General features: G+C 50.2%; 1 protein-coding gene across 1 annotated transcript; it reads left to right on the forward strand.

Annotated features, from left to right (window-relative positions):
• The first annotated feature begins 4,374 nt into the window (after positions 1-4,374).
• LOC116869620 (solute carrier family 41 member 2-like) lies at positions 4,375-21,024 on the forward strand. The gene is made up of 4 exons (XM_032860908.1): positions 4,375-4,458; positions 8,737-8,841; positions 20,386-20,551; positions 20,999-21,024. The coding sequence occupies exons 1-4, from the start codon at positions 4,408-4,410 to the stop codon at positions 21,022-21,024; spliced, it is 348 nt and encodes a 115-aa protein (XP_032716799.1). The 5' UTR covers positions 4,375-4,407.
• The last annotated feature ends 241 nt before the right edge of the window (positions 21,025-21,265 follow it).

Genomic DNA, 21,265 nt, shown 5'->3' on the forward strand with positions numbered 1-21,265 from the left:
CTTTCCCTTTGGCCAAGCCCAGGTGGAAGAAGTGTGAGAGCCTGCCCTGTAGTGCATGTGGGCACTGTCAGGACACAGAGCAAGGATGGGGACAGGAATGGTTCTGCTACAGTCAATGTCTAGACTATTTCACCTAAGAAATAAACCTTCCACCTGGGACTCACTAAATTAATGGGTTCTGTTCTTGGCTTGAAAACACTGAGCTGATCCTCTGCCTCGTAGCAGGAGCCTGAGTCCGTTGCCCTGTTTGGGCTCAGTGACAAGTGCAAAGAAGGATCCTGGTATGTGGAAACACAAATAGGTCTCTCTGAAGGACCTTGACTTTCCTTACTGTGCACACCCTTCCAGGGCTTTCCTGCTGGCTGACCATGTCCTCTGAGCCCTCCCAAGTGGCCAGGGGAGTGGGTGGTGTGGGGCTTCTGTGTACACAACTCACAACTCCGCTCCACCACAGGTCATCTGCCAGTTGTCCCTGGCCAAGGTCAGTGATGTTGGCAAGGCAGTGGTTGCTGCTAAGGATGCCTTTGAGAACGGATTGTGGGGGAAGATCAATGCACGGGACTGGGGCCAGCTCCTGTACAGGTGAGAGCCCCACAACCACTTGTCAGCCCCCTTCAACCTTCCACAACCACCTGTCAAATCTTCAGCTTGGGCATGCTTGGGTCCTGGAGGAGGTAGAGTCTCAGACACGTTTGTGCGACCAGGGCCTGAGGCTGAGAAAAGGCTCCAGAGGAAGTGGCTTGAGAGTCAGGAGGGATTTCGCCAGACACAAGTAACCTTGAAGAGAAAGGTGTTCTTGGTGGAGGGGACAGTGAGATAGAAGATGAGAGGGTGCAAAAGTGAAGCTGCTGATTGGATTGGACCAGCAAACTGGCAAAGCTAACAGATGGTCCTGGGCAGGCTCAGTATGGCCTTTACCTGGAGTGGTTTGGACCAGAGGCAGGATCAGGCTACTTGATGCAGAAGCCATCAAAGGAAGAATGGGACCTGTTCTGTCTGCTGGCACTTGCCCAGCTTCACACTGACTGCTGGAATCTCACACTTTCCTGTCTTGTTTTTTTTTTCTTAAAGCAGGGCAGAGGGGATTCTTTCCCCTTAGTTCCATCAGAAAACTTAGGGAAGGAGTTCGGGTTGCTCCAGCTTGAGAGAATGGGGTGGGAATGGGGCCTGGAGAAGAGAGAGCTCCCCTAGAAACAAGTGGTCCCAATGGGGGAGGAGCAGCCACCCCCAAGGAAGTGGGGTAATGTTTCCAGAAGGGGGATAAACTAAGCAACGTTGAAAAGATTGGTTTCAGGAACCTGATTTTTCTGCTCTGGGTCCTGGGGAAGCTGTCAGGCATACAGCCTTGTCATGATGTGTTCCAAATGTGCTTGTCATCTGGTGGGAGAGAGACCCTGTCTTGGCTTTATAGTCAGAATGCCATTTTTTTTTTTTTCTATTCCAGAGGCCAGACCCAACAGGTCAGCCCCCAGCACAGGGGACCAGAGAGGGTGGGCCTGTATGATTTTGAAATAGAACAGAGATGGTGGGATTTAAGGAGGTTCACCCAACCTGCTGTAACTCAAATTAGTTTCAAGACCCCTTGAAAAGTCCATCAGTTTTAGGAAGCCATTGGCTTCCTAGAGCCCCCAGTTTAGGCAGAACCAAAATGTTCAAGCCCAGGCTTATGGTGCTGAGCCTACTGGCCCTGAAGCAGGGACTCCCATGGCAGAATGTGCTGGCCGGGAGTTTTTTCCTTGAGGTTCTCTGCTGCCATCTAGGGGCATGTGCCATAATAGCACCGCTAGCCGCACCACAGTGAGGGATTGATTATTGGTCCCTGCACAGCTGTGAAGAGAGTCCTGGACTGCTGGGACACACATCTTGAGGCCAGGCCTGAGAGCTCCTAATAACCCTGTCCCTGCCTCATGTAGTCTCCCAGTCCCCATGGTGGAGGTGTGCACATTGCTGGCCCAGGAGGGGGCAGCCCTTCGTTCAATGAGGAAAAAAAGACCGGGATAGATATTATGGAATACAGAATGCATTGTAGAGTTAAGTTGGGAGGAAAGAACCAGAAAGGAGTGTTAGAGAAAGTCACCAGACAGCCCCCAAGAACCACTGAGGGACAAAATCGAGACTCTCAGGAGCCTGGAGAGCCAGTGTCCCAGCTGCCAGAGCGGGACCATCAAGAGCTGGTGGGAGAGTCTGTGGGAAGCTGTCACCTATGTTCAGACACTTCCTTAAGTCCACAGCCAGGAATGTGGTGGTGGCCCACGCTGCTGTTAGGGAGCCAGGGGTGCCAGGCTGAGCCTGCCTGGCACCCCATCCTTGCCCTTCCTCACGTCCATCCTGCAGACCTGTGGGGTGATAGAGATTGCTTCCCCTGCTTTCTCCACTGGCACTTTCTGGGGACAGGACTCTGAGAGGTAGAGCTGCAGCTAAACAAAGTGGACAATAGAACAGTCTCACTCTGCTCTCCTTGAAGAGCCTCCCAAATGGTATGCTAGGGGGATAGTCACGCCAGGGACTTATGACCACATCACATGTGTGACATTGTCTGGCAGAGTTGGAGGAATTTGGGGCTGTTCAAGGGAAAAGATATGGCCATGAGAAGTAATAATGCTCTACAGACTTCATGGGATGGTGCCCCCATAGTGGGAGGCCCTCCAGAGATTGTAGTGGGGGCGCCTACTCACAATGGGAGGGGTGCAAGGGAATTCTTGGGGGTCAGGAGATCCAGGAGGGGGCTCTCATGTCCTGGCAATGTTTTCTCAGTAGCAGAACAGAGATCTCTGGGTCAGAGGCCTGGGAGGGGCAGAAGTTACAACTGTGTGGTCCATCTCACCGATGATAACATCTGTCAAGTGAGGTTCCTGGAGGATGTGAAGCAACAAGGCCCTAACTGGCTAAAAGTCTGCTTGTTTGGACTATTTTTAAAATAACTGGATACATAAACATATATCCAGCAAGCATCTGAGCTGACAGGTCTCACCCTGCGAATAAGATATGAACAACCTAGGGGCCAATACACGGAGGCTATCTTTGGCTTATGTGTAATATAGACTTATACCTTAGGCACATCTGTTTTTCTAGTTGATGATACCCTGGTTCTTGAAATGCCATAACATGGTGTTTTCCTTATCTGGTCTAGAATAGTTCTCGAAGAGTGATTTACACCTATGTTATTCTTACCTAGAGAATTACCTGGTATATACTGTCTCTGAGGTAACGGTGTGGCTCTGCCACTAGATTGCTTGTGTCTGTTTGGTCCAGTTTCTCTCACCAGCCTTGTGCCGCATGCTGACTGTGTGGCTGGTGGGTGTAGGAGGTCCTGGAGGGAGCAGGAGACCAAATACTGTCCCAGCCCTCAGGGGAGGCAAACAGTACTGGAATACTTGTCTAAGTGGGTATCTGTGATAGTCAAGCGAGGTTTGAAGAAAGACGGAGGGTGCTAGGAGGACACTGCAGGGAGATATGATAGATGTGGGGTGAAGGTTGGCTTCCCAGAGAGTGTGAGTGTGTACTTGGGGGTTGAAGACATGCCCCAGCTATGTGCAGAGAGGAGCAGCTCATCAGGCTTTGGTCCCAGACTTTGGGCCAGAGCTCCTCCATATACAAGATTGAGAGCTGCTCTAGATCTGTAGTCTCCATCTTCCCCTGTCCACCCTGCCCCCTGGGCATGCTGCTCCCTGAGCTCCCTTACATCAGGGAAGGGGGCAGAGTCCTAATCCCCAGGCTGCCCTAGCAGCACCCACCAGAAGCATGGGAGGGCAGCTGGCTGTCAGAGTGCCCCCATTTAAGAAGGGCTGGGTAGATGCACCTTCCCTTGAATCTCTGCCATCATCCCCCCACCTCGCCCTCCCCACAGATGCCATCCTTGGGGGCATACTCTACCAGATCGGCTGGTGCTTGAACCAGACATGCTTTCCCCTGGTCAAGGCTGTCCAGAGACAGAGAGGGTGACCTTTGGAATGGTGACCTCCTTATTAGAGAGGCAGAGGGACTATTTTGCAGGATCATTTGTAAGCATCATTATGAAGTAGTAAATCCATCAATATTTTAGGAAGGAAGAAAGGAAAAGAGAGGATAGAGGGCTAGAAAGGCACCATTCTCACATTCATCTGGCCAAGGAGACCTCACTGTCCCATCTCACGGATGGGGAAACTGAGATCAGCACATCGGAGTGTGGCAGAGTGTGGCAGAGCTGGGAGTGCAGGAAAGAGCTCCTGACTCACTGAAGAAGGGCCTTGAAAGAACAGGCCAGGCTGCTCCAGGCGTGAGCCCATCTCCCTCCTGTCTGCATCCCCACCCCTTGGCCAGGTTAGCGGACCTCATGGAACAGCATCAGGAGGAGCTGGCCACCATTGAGGCTCTGCTGGTGCTGGTGCTGGTGCTGTCTACACATTGGCCCTGAAGACCCATGTGGGCATGTCCGTCCAGACCTTCTGCTGCTTTGCTGGCTGGTGCGACAAGATTCAGGTGAGGGTGAGGCTCCTGCCCACCAAGTGAGTTCACACAGGCAGTCTGGGCCCAGCAGGAAACTCTGAGGGCAGTGCATTGGCCTGCCTGCAGTATAACAATTGACCACAGCTGACTGGCTTAAAAGAACCCTGTTGATCACCTCCCACTTCTGCAGATGGGAAGTCCAGGCAGGCTGGACTTCAGGCTGGGTTCCATGCCGGGGTTTCCCAAGGACAGTGTCAAGGTGTGTCCAGGCTGGGCTTTGGCTGGAGGCTCTGGGGAGACCCTGCCTGCAGGCCCATTCAGGCGTTGGCAGAGTTCAGCTCCTGTTGATGCAGGACTGAGGCCCAGGTCCTTGCTGACTGCCAGTGGGGCTGCCGTCAGCCACTGCAGGCCTTGCTCTGGCCCTTGCCCCAGACCTCCATCCCCTTGCTGTTTTCAGGTTTGGCATCCATCTGCCATGAACTGGAGAAAACTTTGCCTTTGTGAGGGCTCCTGAGGTGGTGCTGGGGACACCTGCATCATCTCCTCTTCCTAAGGTCAACTGTGCCATTCCGCATCTTTGCAGAAGGAGTAGCTCACCATCTCCCAGATCCCAGGGATCAGAGTGGGACCATGGGACCCATTTTCAGAGATTTGCCCACTACAGGCAGTGATGGGACACCCACCACCAAGCGGTTTATGGGTCTGTGCCAGATTTGGGGTTCATGCCTTTTGTCCTCTTCATGGCGTGGAGGGGTACAGGTATAATGGAAGGCCCACCTCCTGCTCCTCCTGCTGCTGCATCACTGCTGGCAGGAGCTGGCCCCTACCTGGGCCCTCCTGGGCTAGCACACCCTCCAGAGGCAACTTGGCCTCTCACTCCCCTTTTCTCTGCCCCAGTGTCGAAGCCAGAGATCTTAGCTGTACCAGGACCAGCTTCGCATCTGAGGACTCCGCCAGGCTCTGTGTAGCAGGCACCTTGCACCTGTTGGCTGCCCACTCCACCTGTGTCTGGAGTCCTCAGATGCCCCTGTCATACATAATCTGGAAGGTTTGGGTCTCTACTGTCTGGTTCATGGGGGCTGCAGGACACAGACAAGACTCTTGAATTCTGAGCTCCAGACACAGTCTGGCTGCCCAGGGGGAATGGGTGAGGAAACAATGGAGCCCCCTCCCAGTGACCCCCCTGGCCACTCCGTGCTTCTTCCAGGGCTCCACCATCCCTATCAACCATGCCAGACCAAACTGCAACCTGACCTTGACCAGGAAGGAGCCTATTGGGTGAGTCACAGCACAGGGCGAAGATTCATCACATACTGGGTGCTTTTCATAGGGAATGTTGTGTGGGCACTCATCCCGTTTCTGCATATCTATCCTACATCTGTTTATTGGACAGTCACTACGTGCCGGGCAGTTCAGGTATTGGAGATACAGTGACGATCAGAGCCGATGAGAGTGCCTATCCTCAGGGACTTACATTCTAGTAAATGAAACAGCTTTCATTCCCAAAGTACCTTCTGGGTGCCAGGCACTGTTGTAATGACTTTGTAAGTGTAATTTTACTTAATCCCCTCAAAAACCCTCTAGCAGTCAGGCTCGTAGAGGGTGCACCTGAAAAATTTTATCTGGAAAGATTATAAAGATGACTGTGCATCAGAACAAAGAACCAAGGAACAGGAACAAAATAATAGAGAAATAGGCAACGGATAGGAATTGGCACTCCAAGGCAGTGAGTCAAGTGTCCACTGCACACAGAATAGGCTAGGGATGGGGGAATGATTTACACCCAGCAGTGAGGCCCAATAGCCTAGGGAGAGAGAAGTCCCCTCACACTGCCTGGGGACAGCAGAGGGGCTCCACCCTGTGAAAGGCAGCTTGCCATTGACTGTTCAGTCCCAGGATGCACCCCCTCCACACGGCATGGCTGTGTGGCTCACTGACAGGCGCACCGGGTGACCAGCCCAAGAGTGCTCCCAGCAGCTCTGCTGGGGCCGTGATAGCAGAACCGGGCACAGTGCCCACTGAGCTCTGTGGCATCCTTACTGGGTGGTGTGCAGCTCTGCGAAGGCGTGGGACTGAGCTATGGGGACCCCAAGGAACAGGCCCGAGAGAAACTTGTGTGAGGAAAGCATACTGAGGAATGTCCTCTAAAATCATCTAAACTGGATCAGAGGCCCAGTATGGTCAGCACCCAGCAGACCTTCCACCTACTCTGTGCCCCCAACAGTGTGGGGACACCATGACCCACCAGCAGGGACCTCACATCCCCACGGATGGTGGTCAGAGCCACTCGGCTTCCTGGAGTGTTTCAGAAGGAGAAGGGTTTCAAATGTCATTTGGATTAACAGAAATGAGCACAGATGGACACAGCAGGTCCTAAAGGACAAGCCTGCTGGTGAGGGAGGCTCCTGTCAGGAGACTGGGCTGTGGACACAGTAAACCCTCTCCGGTAGCCCACAGAGAGGGGCAAGGCTGGGGGGAGACGGCATGGACTCCAGGCCGGGCTGCCCACCCGGCCTTTCCTCCAGAGGACACGAGATGGAGGGAGTGCTCCAGGACAGCCCCCCCACAACAAAGAACTCCCCAACCAAGATGTCAGAGTGTGGAGCGAAAGTCCTGCAGGGTCGGAGTGCTTGGAGCCCCTTCCTCTGGTGCAGACTATGGCAGGGGCCCAGGGCCCAGGTGAACACTGGCGCCAGACACATGAGTCTGTGAGGTCACTGATCTTCCAGGCGCCTCTCAGGGTGTCCGTCCTGTCAGACTGAGGAAGATGCTGATGCTGAGCCTCCCAGAGAGATGGGGGAGCGGGAGGTTTTCCCTATATCGGCAGGTGTATGAGTCTGCTAGGGCCGTCGTCACAAAGTACCCAAACCAGGAGGCTCAAAGAGCACGCATTTACTGTCTCGGCGTTCTGGGGCTAGAAGATCTAGATACAGTGTCAGAAGGTTGGTTTCTTCTGAGGGTGTGAAGGAGAATCCGCTCTAGCCCTCTTTCCTAGCTTCTGGGCTTTATCCGCAATCTTTGGTGTCTCTCTATCTCTGCCCTCATGCTCACACCGTGTTCTCTTCCTGTATGTCTGTCTCTTCACATGGCCTTGTTTTTATAAAGGCATCAGTCATTTTGGGTTAGGCAGCCCCCCATTCGAGTAAGACCTCATCTTAACTAATTACACCTGGAACAACCCTAATTCCTGGAGTTAGGATTTCGACACGTGAATTTGGGGGAGTACCGATCAGCCACGACAGTGGGACTTCCCTCGCGCTTTTTTTTTCCCTTTGGAGCCTTCACAACCCTGATGACCTCACCCCCTTCCCTGGGGACACTTGCTGTGCTCCCTCCACTGTCTCACCCTGCTGGGTGTACTGGGGGTGGGAGTGGTTCTCCCAAACCCTCAGTGCACCCATTGCTCCCAGGAAAAGTGCAGGTCCTGTTGGTCCTGCCCTTAGCATTCGTCCACACTCTTTCCCTTGCCTGGGCTTAGCTAAGAAGTCATCTTTTTTTGGGAAACGTTCTGCTGGTGATGATAATCATGAATATGATGATGATGAAGAAACAAGTCACGTAGCCTGTGCGGAGCTCCTGTGTGGACGGGCAGTAATTGTCTGACACTGATGAAGATAGTGCCCGCATCTTATAGGAGTTAGGGGAAAGCAGGACCACATGCCTGCTAGGACCACACGTGTCATCATTAGGCCCACCAGGACTGTGGGGCCTCCCCTTGATGGAGACACTGCTTGTACTGATCGTACCATCTCTCAAAGCACTGCAGGCAAGCCTTGTCAGGACTCCCAGGCTGACTGCTTCCTTCTCCCCAGGGGACTCACCCTGCCCTCAAGCCTAGGAAGACCCTCACCCGCTTCCTCCTGGCCCACCATGTGATCCCACCCCTCTCCCATACCCTCTCAGACTGCCTGTGGGATCCTTGGCCTTCTCCCAGGCCCTGCCTGCCATCACCTCCCGCATTGCCTGGTGTCACACCCTACTCAGCTGTCCCTAGGCAGGTCTCATAGCTCCCATCAGAAACTTCCCTGCCACCATGCCCTGCTGGGAAGAGGGGCTACTGCCTGATTGAACATACCTTTCCATCAGGGACTGGAAAGCCGGGCATGAGCTATCTCTCAGGGGACCTTTGGCTCCGTATCAGGAAGCCTTGAGTGGAGTGCAGTGAATTGAAGCAGGGCAGAGCGTTGTGGAGTGGAGTGAGCAGGGCAGAGCCGAGTGGGCGTCAGCTTGAGAGAGAGGACAGCACTGGCAGGTGCACTCCGGCCCCGAGGCTGTGTGGAGAGACGGAGTCCCGCTTCTTTTGTATGGCAGGGTCTGTGGCATCGTCATCCCCTGGAACTACCCCCTGATGCTGCTCTCCTGGAAGACGGCTGCCTGCCTGGCCCCGGAAACACAGTGGTGATTGAGCCTGGCCAGGTGGGTGTGGGCGTGTTCTGGGCAGGGCCTGTGGGCTGTAGAGGGTATTGGTAAGCACCCTATAAAGGAGACAGGTGCCCACCAGGGACTGGTTTCTCCTCAAGGACGGAGGGGTACTGCTGATGAGGGCTGGCCTTCTGCGGGCCCCATTCACAGTCAGAGGTGGCATGCGGCAGGGACCAATGGGGGCTGTAGGCAGGGTCTGTCTTTCAGCGGTAGGGTGGCCGAGTCAGGTTAGCCGACCCTGTACCTATAGCTGCTTGGTGAGCAGTCAGGGATTTCTCCACAGGTGCCAGCACTCTGGGTTTGGGGGAGCAGAAACCGTGTTTGGTAACCCTTGTCCAGGCCTCATGCTCTGAGACCGAAGCCCAGCCCCTCATAGAGAAGCTACAGAGGTAGGACGTCGGGGTCACTCAGACAGTCTGGAAGGGCCTGAGCAGGGTCCCCCTGGGATGAGGACACCCCCTGAATGAGCCTCAGCTGCAGTGGCAGCCCCTCCCCTGCTTGCCTCCAGTGGTGTTAGGAACTGAAGGTGAGATGCTCCATCACGGGGCTCTGGACAGTGTGCCCCGGAGGTCTCTCGCTCCCCTGGCTGCTTTGGGGCAATTTGGCTCCCAAAGTCTCATAATTTAAAAACCAGCAATAACAACAGTTGACATTTACAGTATTCACACTGAGCCAGGAACTCATGAAGCTTTTTAATATACAACAAATTACTCTAAAAATGTGCGTATGTTTGCCTACTGAGCATCACAGCAACCCTCTGAGTTCACCCAGGAAACCACCTGACGCTTGGCCCGGATTCTACCCCACTGCCTAGCATAGCCCCAGAATCTAGATCAAGCTCTTTGAGATTTTCTACTGTTGCTGCCCAACTATTTTTAAAATCACAGTCTTGATTTTCTGGATTATGACCTAATAAACCATGCTGACAGATTTGTTCTCAAATAGCACAGGAGTAATTTTTTTCATGTAATGACATCTTTTATTTATTTTTGGTGACAGTTTATGTTTTGATGCTTATGAAAGCAAGTAATCACAATAGAATGTACAGAAAATTATACAATAAAGGTCACTTTTAAAAAAGGTTTTATTTATTTACTTGACAGGAGCAGAGTGAGAGAGGGAACACGAGCAGGGGAAGTGGGAGAGGGAGAAGCAGGCTTCCCACTGTCCGTTTTAATGCTACCATTCAGAAACAGCCCCTATTAGCATCTTGATGTATATCCTTGAACTTTTACTGTTTGTGTTCACTGCTTTGGGTGTTTATGTTAATTTCTCATTTGCTTTTTTAAACAGAAATGAGAAACATTTTCATAATGATTAACAATTGCTTAATTGGGAATCTCTTTCTCTGTGAAATTATGTAAAGGATTGTCTATTTCCATATCTTCTGTACTGATGAGAATGGTTCAAGGGCCCACTGTGTATAATTATACATTGTATTAGGATGTTTGACCAAATTCAAAACGATAAAGAAATAATAATAAAGTGACCACTTGTCGGGGGTCCCTTCAGCTCCAGGCCACGGGAGCAGTGTCCAGAGGCACCAGGCAAGCTCTGAGCTGTTCTGTTGTAAACCAGTTAACTTCTGCAACTCCTTTCCCCAAAACATGCCATTTCTCTCTGCCTTCTGCTGGTTCATACTCTTGTTGGAACACAGGGATCCAAACCACAGATGGCAGGCAGCAGCAGATGGGAGACGGGCAAGGAGTGGACCAGAGAGGGCGGTGGAGGCAGTCTGCACTGGGAGTCAGGGTCTTAGTCCTGCCTCTGGTACTGACATGTGTGATGATCTTGGGCAAACCCTCTAGGGCCTTCAATTTGTTTCTTTCTTTTTTTTAATTTAAATTCAATTAGCCAACATATTAGTTTTTTTTTAACATTAGTTTTTGATGTAGTGTTCAGTGATTCATTTCTCACATATAAAACCCAGTACTCACCACAACACGTACCCTCCTTAAAGCTCATCACCCAGTTACCCCATCCTCCCATCCCCTCCCCTCCAGCAACCTTCAGTTTGTTTCCAGAGTCAAGAGTTCTCATGGTTTGTCTCCCTCTCTGATTTCTTCCCATTCAGCTTTCCATCCTTTCTCCTATGATCCTCTGTGCTATTTCTTATGTTCTGCATATGAGTGAAAGCATGTGATAATTGTCTTTCTCTGCTTGACTTACTTCACTTGGCGTTACACCCTCCGGTTGCATCCCTGTTGATGTAAATGGTAGGTATTCCTCCTTTCTGATGGCTGAGTCATATTCCATAGTAGATATGAACAAGGTCTTCTCTATCCATTCATCTGTAGAAGGGCATCTCAGCTCTTTCCAGTTTGGCTTTTGTGGACATATGGCCCTTCTTTTCACCACATCTGTATCTTTGGGGTAAATACCCAGTAGTGCAATTCCTGGGTCATAGGCTAGCTCTATTTTTAACTTCTTGAGAAATATCCATGCTGTTCTCCAGAGTGGCTGCACCAGCTTGCATTCCCACCATCAGTGTAACAGGGTTCCCCTTTCTCCGCATCCTCGCCAACACCTGTCATTTCCTGGCTTGCTCATTTTAGCCATTCTGACCGGTGTGAGGTGGTATTTCACTGTGGTTTTGATTTATATTTCCCTGATGGCGAGTGATGGGGAGCATTTTGTCATGTGCCTGTTGGGCCTTTGATTTCTCATCTGCAAAAACAGAAGGTTGTACTTCCTGGGGAACATCCTAGAGATGCTTTGTGAGTCTGGTGGTGGACTGAACATGAAATGATTTCAGCACGAAAGGGCTTTGAGAAGCACAGACGGCTACACAAGGGAGTGAAGCTCTTTCAGTCGTTCGTTTATTCATTCATTTGCAGCTCTTGGTGCTGTGTGGTTGGTTGGCCCCCATCTCTGCTCCCGTTCCTTGGGTTTCCTTCAGAGCACTTGTCACAGGTCATAATTACATTTTCATTCTTAGGATTGGCTGCCATACTAGAAGGCTCTAAGCATGTGTCTTTCAGCTAACAGATGCACCATGACACTTAGACTGTGAGTCTGGCAAATACTAGGCCCTCAGTACTAATTTGAGGAGTAAATGAATGAATGCTTTCCCCTCCTCTGAAGACTGCAGCAGTGAGTCAGCCAGCCTCCATCTCGAGGCAGCGCACTCCAGGATCGAGAGTCGATGTGTGTGCATTTCATGTTGCCACCCGGCAAGTGTGGGCTTGCCTTCAGAGGGGTCCAGAAAAAGACTTGGGATTCCTGGGCAAGATGTCAGGCTCTGTCCAGGAAACTGGGACGGCCTCAGAGACGAGGAGGCACTTCAGTTGGCCCCGAGGTTTGGTAGGAGTTCAGTCTGAGCAGTGTGGAACCTGGAGAAAGAGTGGTGTGAACATAGGCACGGCCCATTTGAGGGTCCACGGGAAGTTCCTTCTAGGCCGTGCAGTGTATGACTATGTTCTAGAAAGAGACAGGCCTCAAATGGAAGCTCCCCAGCCCAGACTGTGAGGGACCTTGAATGTGTGGCCGCAGAATCTCAACATTCTCAGGTAATGAGCTGACAGCTCTTGAGGATATTTGGGCAAGCGGGTGACTTGGAGATGTAATGTCAAATGTGAATGTGAAGAACATGTATTACTTCTGGGGGACAGATGGGTTAGGAGGTAGTAAGGGCCCTGCTGAAGGTGGTGTCCATGAGCTGGAGAGGAGGGGACAGGCGTGGCAGAGACATAGGGACGAGCAGTTTGGGTGTGGTGTTGAAGTGGTTGGGGGTTGGGTGATCGGAAAGGGTTTTAGTTTTCTGGCAGAAACATTCACAGAGGCAGGAGGCTTGGGAGAGGGGTTGGAAGGAATGATCATGGAGGACTGATTGAGTTACATGGGAGTTACATGGAGCCTGAGAACTCAGCGGAAGCTTGGTAATTATTAGTCTATCTGAGATGGGAAAAATAAAGAGTGGGGACATAGCTCCCTAGATGTCCCTGTTACCTACTACCATGCCACACACCACACCCAAATTTAGTGGCTTGTTTCAAGCCAGTCATTCAGTTAGATCATGAATCTGCAGTTTGGGTAGGGCTTCGTGAGAATGGATGTCTGCTCCATTGCTGTGTCTGCTGTGGTGGCTTGCTAACCATAGGTTAGCTAACTACATGACATGACAGTTGCTGCTGGCTGTCACCTGGAATCACAGCAGGAACACCCATAAGGGGGCCTCTCCACGTGACCACTTGGGCTCTTCACAGTGTGGTGTCTGGATTTCAAGCATGAGCATTTTGGGAGATGGGAAGCAGAGACTCAGTCTCTCAGGAACCAGACTGACTTGGCTTCACAAATCAAAGGGAGGAATGCCCAAGAAGTTTAGAGCTCGTTATGACTGGCTCCAAGGAAAGGCTTAAAAATACCTCTTGAATGAATGAGTAAATGAATTGTGTGAGGACAGATACAGAGAGAGGAATATCTGAGGCTCGAGGGAGACAGTTGTTGGAGGACGTTATCTGGAGTTGGTGATGAGGTGGATGGACTTGAGGAAGTCATTAGGATTTGTATTAGTGAGGACCATGAACTCTAGGCTACTGGGATGGGATCTGAGTGTGGGATAGACTATCCAACACAGGGGAACCAGCTACATTGCCTAGAGGAACAGGAGCAGAAGTTGAGACCCAGATCAAGGGCCTGGTCCAGGTGAAGTCCTCTCAGGTCAGTAGGTGAGTGCTCTTCTGACCTCGGGCTTCTTTTGACTGTGGCCATGGCCTTTGTTTCAGCCAGCCCTCAGGCCTGCCATTCCATCCCTGGTATGTGGAGAGTGCACAGGGCACCCCCAACAATAGGATCGTTGGCAGTCTGAGTTGATGTCCCAGCCAATTCTCTGGGTTGGGGCAGTCAGCAGGCAGGGTTGGTCTCACCTTTGTAGTGGATGAGAGTCCCTTTGGAAGTGTGTTTATCAGCCTGCTGGGCCCTTGAGAGAGAACAGGACTGTGTTTCCTTTGTGAACACAGCTTCTTCACATGCCCATGAGCCTTTGGACTCCGAAGTGAAGGTGATCGTAAGACATGGCTTCTTTCTTGGGTACCTGCAGCCCTCTCGACCTTAAGGAATGAAGTCCTCAGGGGTCTGTAGGGCCTGTTATGCTGAGATTTCTCCAGGCCCTTCTCTGCCAAGAGTAGAAGCAGCCTGGAGAGTTGAGGCAGCCTGGGGTGCCTGTGCAGAGGTTGGCATTTGCGGGAGGCCCTCGGGTGAGCACACACTCTAGCACTCGCTTCTCCTGGTCTGTTTATGCCCTGGGATTGGCTTAGGTCATGCTGTTTGAATTGCTGAGGGTTTGCTTGTCTGCCTAAACATTTTTATAGAGTTAGTCTGTGATTTTAGACAAAATATGTAAGTGAAGAAGAGAGAGTGCCCATAATCTCTGTCAACGTTTTGGTGTGTATCTGTCAAGCACATATGGGATCATACTATATGATGTACTTTTTAGTGTGTGAAATTAAGTTTACATTTGGTTTGGCAGCCTGTCGGGACATCCCAGCTAGTGTGTGTCTTTCTCAGTTGGACCCAGCATCTCCTTCCTGATGGCTGTCTCCCAGTCTCTGGATGAGGCTCGTGATGCCTCCTAGCTGGCCTCAACTTGCATGGCTCAGCAGAGGGCACACTCAGCCCTCGTGGGTCCGGGACAGCCTGTTGTGTACTAGCCAGTACCGATAGAAAACATTCACTTGGGGGCTTGCAACCTGTATACCCGTCTCTCCCATGTCAGAGCTTCAGCTGCTGCAGTAGTGTCTCACGCCTTCCCTAAGACCCTCCTGGGGTTACTGCAGAGAAAGACTCTGCCCTGGGTTTCTCCTTTTTGACCTTCCATGACTTCTCACGGAGCATGGGTTTCAGCCCTCCACCGCACTGCATGTCCCTTAGTTGCCGCAGGCTGGGAGAATATTGATCAATCGGTTGGGGAGGATCTCAGAAGAGTCCAGAAGGTTTAGTGGCATGTGGGGGGAAGACAGGCTTGGGATTGTGCCTGACCATCAGCAGTGGTGGTGCAGAAGGGCAGTCCAGGAGGAGGTCCGGCCAGAGGGCAGAACACCTTTCTGGACCTCTGTGCTGAGGTACCACCCGTAAGGCTAGCATGAAGAAAAAGGGGTGTCTTGGGCAGCAGGTCCAGAGCATACACGGGGAAGGCTGTCTGCGAATCCAGGCCTTGAGCCATCCAGCTTTAGAAGACCCAGAAGCTGGGAAAACAGGAAAGAGCCCTGGAAGACACACCTCAGTCCTTCTCCCCACTTTGCAAACGTGCAGTGCCTCCTGGGTAGAGTGAAGTTCAAGGGCACTCAGGTTTGCGTGGCTCCTACGTGTGCACCAGCACCTCCCTGCTCATGGCCACTCAGTGGTTCAGGAGGCAGCCTTGCCAGCACCGTTTCACAGGGTAGTCCCGCAACCCGGGATGGTGACCTGGCTCCAGCTGTTCCCAGGCTGCTGCATGTCAGGGCCTCAGGGTTTATGAGCCTTCAGTGAGGATGACCACCTGCAGGTCTGCCTTGGCGATATCCCTGGCACAGTGGGCTGGCCCCAAGGGCACTGGCCAGGTGCTGGCTTTATCTCATCTAGATTTGGGGCCAGGGGTCTGTGTTCTCTGTTTATGGGGTCTGGGTTTAGTCTGTCATTGGGTCCAGGGATTGAGGTTAGTAAGTGGCCAGAGTATCAGTTCTTTTTTTTTTCTTTTTTTGAAGAATTATCTTTTTGTTACACAAGAAAGGAAAATATAAATATTTCCCTTTTTTATAAAATAAATATTGCAATTGAGGTTGAGCCCTCAATCTCAGCTTTTTTGTGAGGAAGCCTCTATTACTGGGTCATGTGTGTCCTTCAGAGTTTTGGGGGTGCACCCAGGGGCAATGACAGCAGTTTTAATTGTTAGAGTGTATGTGGTCTTTCTGCACTGAATCAGACATGAATCAGACAGGAAGCTGCCATGCGCAGAGTAGGTTAGATGAATTCATTTATTCATTTGGTTCCTCATTTATTCACTCTGCGTATTTTGTTGAATTCTTTTTTTTAATCTTATTTTTTCAGTTTCCAAGACTCATTGTTTATGCACCACACCCAGTGCTCCATGCAATAGGTGTCCTCCTTAGTACCTACCACCAGGCTCACCCATCCCCCCACATCTCCTCTCCAAAAACCTCAGTTTGTTTCTCAGAATCCACAGTCTCTCATGCTTCATCTCCCCCTCCAGTTTACCCCAATTCACTTCTCCTTTCCTTCTCCTAATGTCCTTCATGTTGTTCCTTATAGTCCACAAGTCAGTGAAACCATATGATAACTGACTTTCCCTGCTTGACTTATTTCACTCAATATAATCCCCACCAGTCCCGTCCATGTTGATGCAAAGTTGGGTATTCATCCTTTCTGATAGAGGCATAGTATTCCGTTGTATATATGGACCATATCTTCTTTATCCGTTCGTCTGTTGAAGGGCAACTTGGCTCTTTCCACAGTTTGGCAACTGTGGCCTATCCTGCTATGAAAACTGGGGTACAGATGGCCCTTCTTTTCACTACATCTGTATCTTTGGGGTAAATACCCAGTAGTGTAATTGCAGAGCCGACATCATTGAGTTAGAAACTAGAGATACAGTAGAACACATCAATGAAACCAGAAGCTGGGATTGTGAAAGAATTAATAAGATTGATAAACCATTGGCCAAACTAATCCGAAAGAAAAGAGAGAGGACCCAAATTAATAAAATTATGAATGAAAGGGGAGAGATCATGACTAACACCAAGGAAATATAAAAGATCACCAGAAATTATTATCAACAGTTACATGCCAATAAGTTAAGCAACCTAGCAGAAATGGATACATTCCTGGAAATCTATAAACTTCCAAGACTGAAATAGAGAAATTGACAGCCTGCATGGACCAATATCTAGTAATGAGATTGAAGCAGTGATCAAAAACCTCCCAAAAAACAAGAGCCCAGGACCCAACGGATTCCCTGGGGAATTCTACCAAACATTCAAAGAAGAAATAATACCTATTCTCCTGAAGCTGTTTAAAAAAAAAAATAGAATCAGAAGGAAAACTTCCAGACACTTTCTATTATGTCAGCTTTATCCTGATCCCTAAACCAGGCAAGGACCCCATCAAAAAGGAGAATTTCAGACCAATATCCCTGATGAACATGGATGCCAAGATCCTCAACAAGATCCTAGCTAATAGGATCCAACAGCACATTAAAAAGACTATCCACCATGACCAGGTGGGATTTATCCCTGGGATGCAAGGGCGGTCCAACATTCACAAATCAATGCGACAAAACAAATCAATAAAAGAAGAGAGAAGAACCACATGGTCCTCTCAACTGATGCAGAAAAAGCATTTGACAAGATACAGCACCCGTTCCTGATTAAAACTCTTCAAAGTATAGGGATAGAGAGAACATTCCTCAAACTCATAAAATCTATCTATGAAAAACTCACAGCAAATACCGTTCTCAATGGGGAAAAGCTGACGGCCTTCCCTTTGAGATCAGGAACACGACAAGGATGCCCACTCTCACCACTGCTGTTCATCATAGTACTAGAAGTCCTAGCAACATCCAGACCCTTGGCCAGTCCTAGAGACCGCCAGCTAGCACACACACCAAGCTCTCTCAAGTGGGGGCGGGGAGTGCACTCCGACCCTGGTCTCACAGTGTGCATAAAGCGCAAAAGGCTGTGGATCAAGAAAGCGTCAGCTGGCTCCCACACCAGGCTCTCTCACACATGGGTGGGACTGAGCCCAGCCAAGCAGTGCTGCACACAGTACAAAGCTGGGGGTTCAGGGACCAGGAACTGGAGGCTCTACTGCACTCTCTCTGGCATGGGTGGTCACTGGTGGTGACCATCCTGGGTCGTGGGTTTAGGCCCGTGCCTGTGACCGCCCTATTCCACCAGTTGCCCCTTAACATCTTTAGCTCTTTTTGAGTGCTTTTAACCAGACTCCAAGTTCATGCTGCTCCCCAACCACAGGACACTTTCGTATTGGGGTAATATTTCCCAATGGGTCACTTCTGCTGACTCTCTCCCCCTTCTGTTTATCCTCCGATATCAGTCTGAGCATTCCCACTCGGCTTTACATCTCCACAGATGTCTTCTGCCCCTGTAGAGATCCAGAAGTGTATAATCTTACATCTCAGGTTGATTTCACTGGTGTTCAGAGTGTTCTGGTGGCTATTTAGCTCACTTTAGGGGACTGGTTGAAGCAGGGTCTCCTACTTCTCTGCCATCTTGCCCCTCCTCCTCTCTGCTTTTTTTTTTTTATTTTCAAAGAATCTTTTCATACCATGTCCAATTTTACATGAATAACAGATTTTGGAGCTCTTGAGTTTTCTCACCCTCTCTCTACCTATTATTTTATGGTAGTAGTTTTAGCTTCTAAGCTGTACGGTTGTTCCTCCTCTTGTAAGTTTGATGAACTATATTAACTCAGAGGTGAATGGAGACTTTTTATTGAAACTCTGTTTGAGAAGTCAGTTGCATTCACATGTACAGTTTCTAAAAGTGTATGTGGTTGGGGCAGGGAAGTCACACTTTTTGCAGAGTCTCAAATTCTTAGAGTACTGAAGTGAAACGAGAATGTGCTGAATGGGTCCTAGAGGCTTAGTGTAAGGAAGGGGCTGCCTGAGACCCCCATGAGTGTGCCGCCCTTCCCTGGATTACTAATTCCACATGCTGAGCCTCCATTCATGCACATTCCAGAGCTCTCTTCGACCTTCAGCCCCTTGCATGTTCTCGTTCTTCTGCCTCTGCCCAGAGTCCTCTCCTCCAGATTCATATCTCAACCAAGATGTCCTCTTCTCTCGAGGGCTTCTACGTCTCCAGTATTCATCCTACTAATATATACTTTGTTCTCTACCACATTATCCTGGCTTATTTTCATCCTATCCCTGGTCAGTTTGAAATTACTTCTCTTGTTTGTTTGTTTCTGCTACACAATTCTGATTTGCTTATTTTTTTCTCTTCCTTAAAATGTCAGTTCCATGAGAGAAGGGACAGGAGTATATCCCCATATCCACATATATAAGAACATACCTGCCACATAGTAGGTGCTCAGCAAACACTCATGTAATAGATAAATAATGTGGATGCCTCACTGGAGACTGTCACATGTCAAGGTGGTCTCTGCTGCCCAGCAGGTCACAGAAACTCTGGTTTTATTTTTTTTTCTGAAATTAATTCCATATCAGCCTGAGTCATGCTCTTTCTGGTGGTCCTGGGCCATCTGACTTTCTTCTACATCATCTACTTCGTGGAAGGCCATTTGGTCCCAAACAGTAAGATCTTTGTGATGTTCTATCTGTTAGCAGGCCTGATCCAGGTAAGGATGGTTATAACAGTATCAAAGCAGGACTCAGTGGTTAGCCAGCAAGATTTGTCTCCCTGGGAAAGATGTTGTGGAGATAAGGTCGGGGTTTCCTGGACATGGCATGGTACAGCCCCCATCTTCCAAGAGTCAACTTGTTCAAGCACAAAGGCAGGATCCAGACAGAGAGGCCACTCCACACTCTGTGCTGCACACTTCCCCCTGCACATTCCACACAGCACATGCTACACTGCACACTTCATAGGGTACAACCCCCACAGGGCACACTCCATACCACGTATAAAACACTGCACACTCCTCAGCAGAGGATCAGAGGATGGTCCTGAAGTGGTGGCAATTTTATGTGAAGCAGGTTGATGAGTGGGTCCAGCTGGGGAACAGGGCCATGCACACCATCCATCACAGACAGGGTGGGCAGAGACCAGCCCCCTGCTGGAGTGTTGCTGAAAAGCATGCATGGACTTCAGTCAGGACTGGATGATGATAGAGACATGATGAAAGAGATTAAGCTGGTGCCTGCCTCTGTAGTACTCAGCAGACTGTCTGCCCAGACTAGCTGGCTGATGTCCCTTGTGGGACCAGGTTGTTGGCAGAGAGGACTGTGGGCACTGATGGGCAATTCTAAGAGGACAGTGCTACAGCGAGGTACTGACATGTTCAAATCTCCCTGAGTTAGGGCATTTGCGATTGTAGCATATCTCTGACCCTGAAGGTTGGACTGGGAAGCTCTGAGACACTGTTTTGAGCAGGAGCAAGGAGCTCAAGTCTGCCTGGAACAGGGGACTGAGGAGCCCTGAAATGAGGCCAGGACTGTGCTCACTACCCTGTGGCACTTTCAGGAAAGTCTTACCTCCCAAAACTGCCCATACAAGGACCTCCAGCAAATCCAAACTGAAGTCCCAATAAGGCCTATGTCTTGAGTTTCCAAAGACCATGCAAGGAGCTGCTGTAGCAGAGATGGTCTGTCTGGCACCTCAGTTTGCCAGGAGCAGGGCCTGACCACAGAGAAGGAGGCTAGGCAAGTATGGGTAAGGGTAGACTTCCTGCCTCTGCATGAGCTCAGAGCTGGGCATTGACCCCAAGGAAAGCTGGAGGAAGGGGACTTCTAGGAGTGGACAAGTCCACCTTGGAATCCACCTTTGAAATTTGCTAGTGTTTCTTGGTGACACTTGGCTTTCTGATTTGGTTGTAATTTTTTGTGTCTGCTTGCCCTTATGCCGGGTGACAATTCTACTGTACCTGGCAGAAGTAATGGTTCAGCTGACATGGCACCAGATCCTGGATCCAGACAACCACTGTATCCCCTATCTCACACAGTTGGGGGACCTCCTAGGGAGGTCTTCTGACCTCCTGACACTCTGCTTTCTTATCAGCTGGTTAATGAGCAGTGAAGCAAGGCTGGATGGCTTCTCAGAACCAGCATCTGGGGCCTCCCTAATGAGCCCAGGCAGCCTCAGTTGCTCAGTGGAGTTTTCCTTCATACTAGCAGGGTACAGAAAGCAGTGTCTCCCTGCCTGGGTCCTCTGGAAGGATGGTTGACACCCTGCCTCTGCAGTGGTCCTTTGTCAGTCTGCTAAGGACATTAACACACGTCTTGACTCTGGAGTTGGAATCTGAGCCTATGAAGGTGAGGGAGGACTGAAATCAGAAGCATTGTTTGTGCGTGAATGTGACTGCACGTTCCTGGACTTAAGTGCACACCCATGTGCTTGATGAGTGCAAAGAGTACGGAGGTGTGTGTAGAGAACAGGGGACTCTGACCTGAAGATGCTGAAGGAAGAGACATGTCCAGTGGACATGGGAGATATGCTGGCACTATTCTGTGCCCATGCAGCCTGGATTGGGGAGGAGCAGGAATGAGATGCCTTCTTTGCCCAAGCCCCAGGACTGAGCTGTGGCTTAAGCACAGTCTTCACCAGGTCCAAGCATTGTGGGCCATTCTGCTGGTGTGCCTGCAAATGCACAGCCGTTCCCAGGACAGCCCTTTCTTGCAAATCCTTCATCTGCTCCCAGTATTTAATCCTGTTGATTTTTTTCTCCTTTTCTTCTTTTTATATTTACGTGAAAATTCTGTTTAGAGTTTAATGATCAGAGAAGTATA

The sequence above is a fragment of the Lontra canadensis genome, unplaced genomic scaffold (genome assembly GCF_010015895.1).
Source record: "Lontra canadensis isolate GAN:19392208 unplaced genomic scaffold, GSC_riverotter_1.0 scaffold20, whole genome shotgun sequence".
Classification (NCBI taxonomy): domain Eukaryota; kingdom Metazoa; phylum Chordata; class Mammalia; order Carnivora; family Mustelidae; genus Lontra; species Lontra canadensis.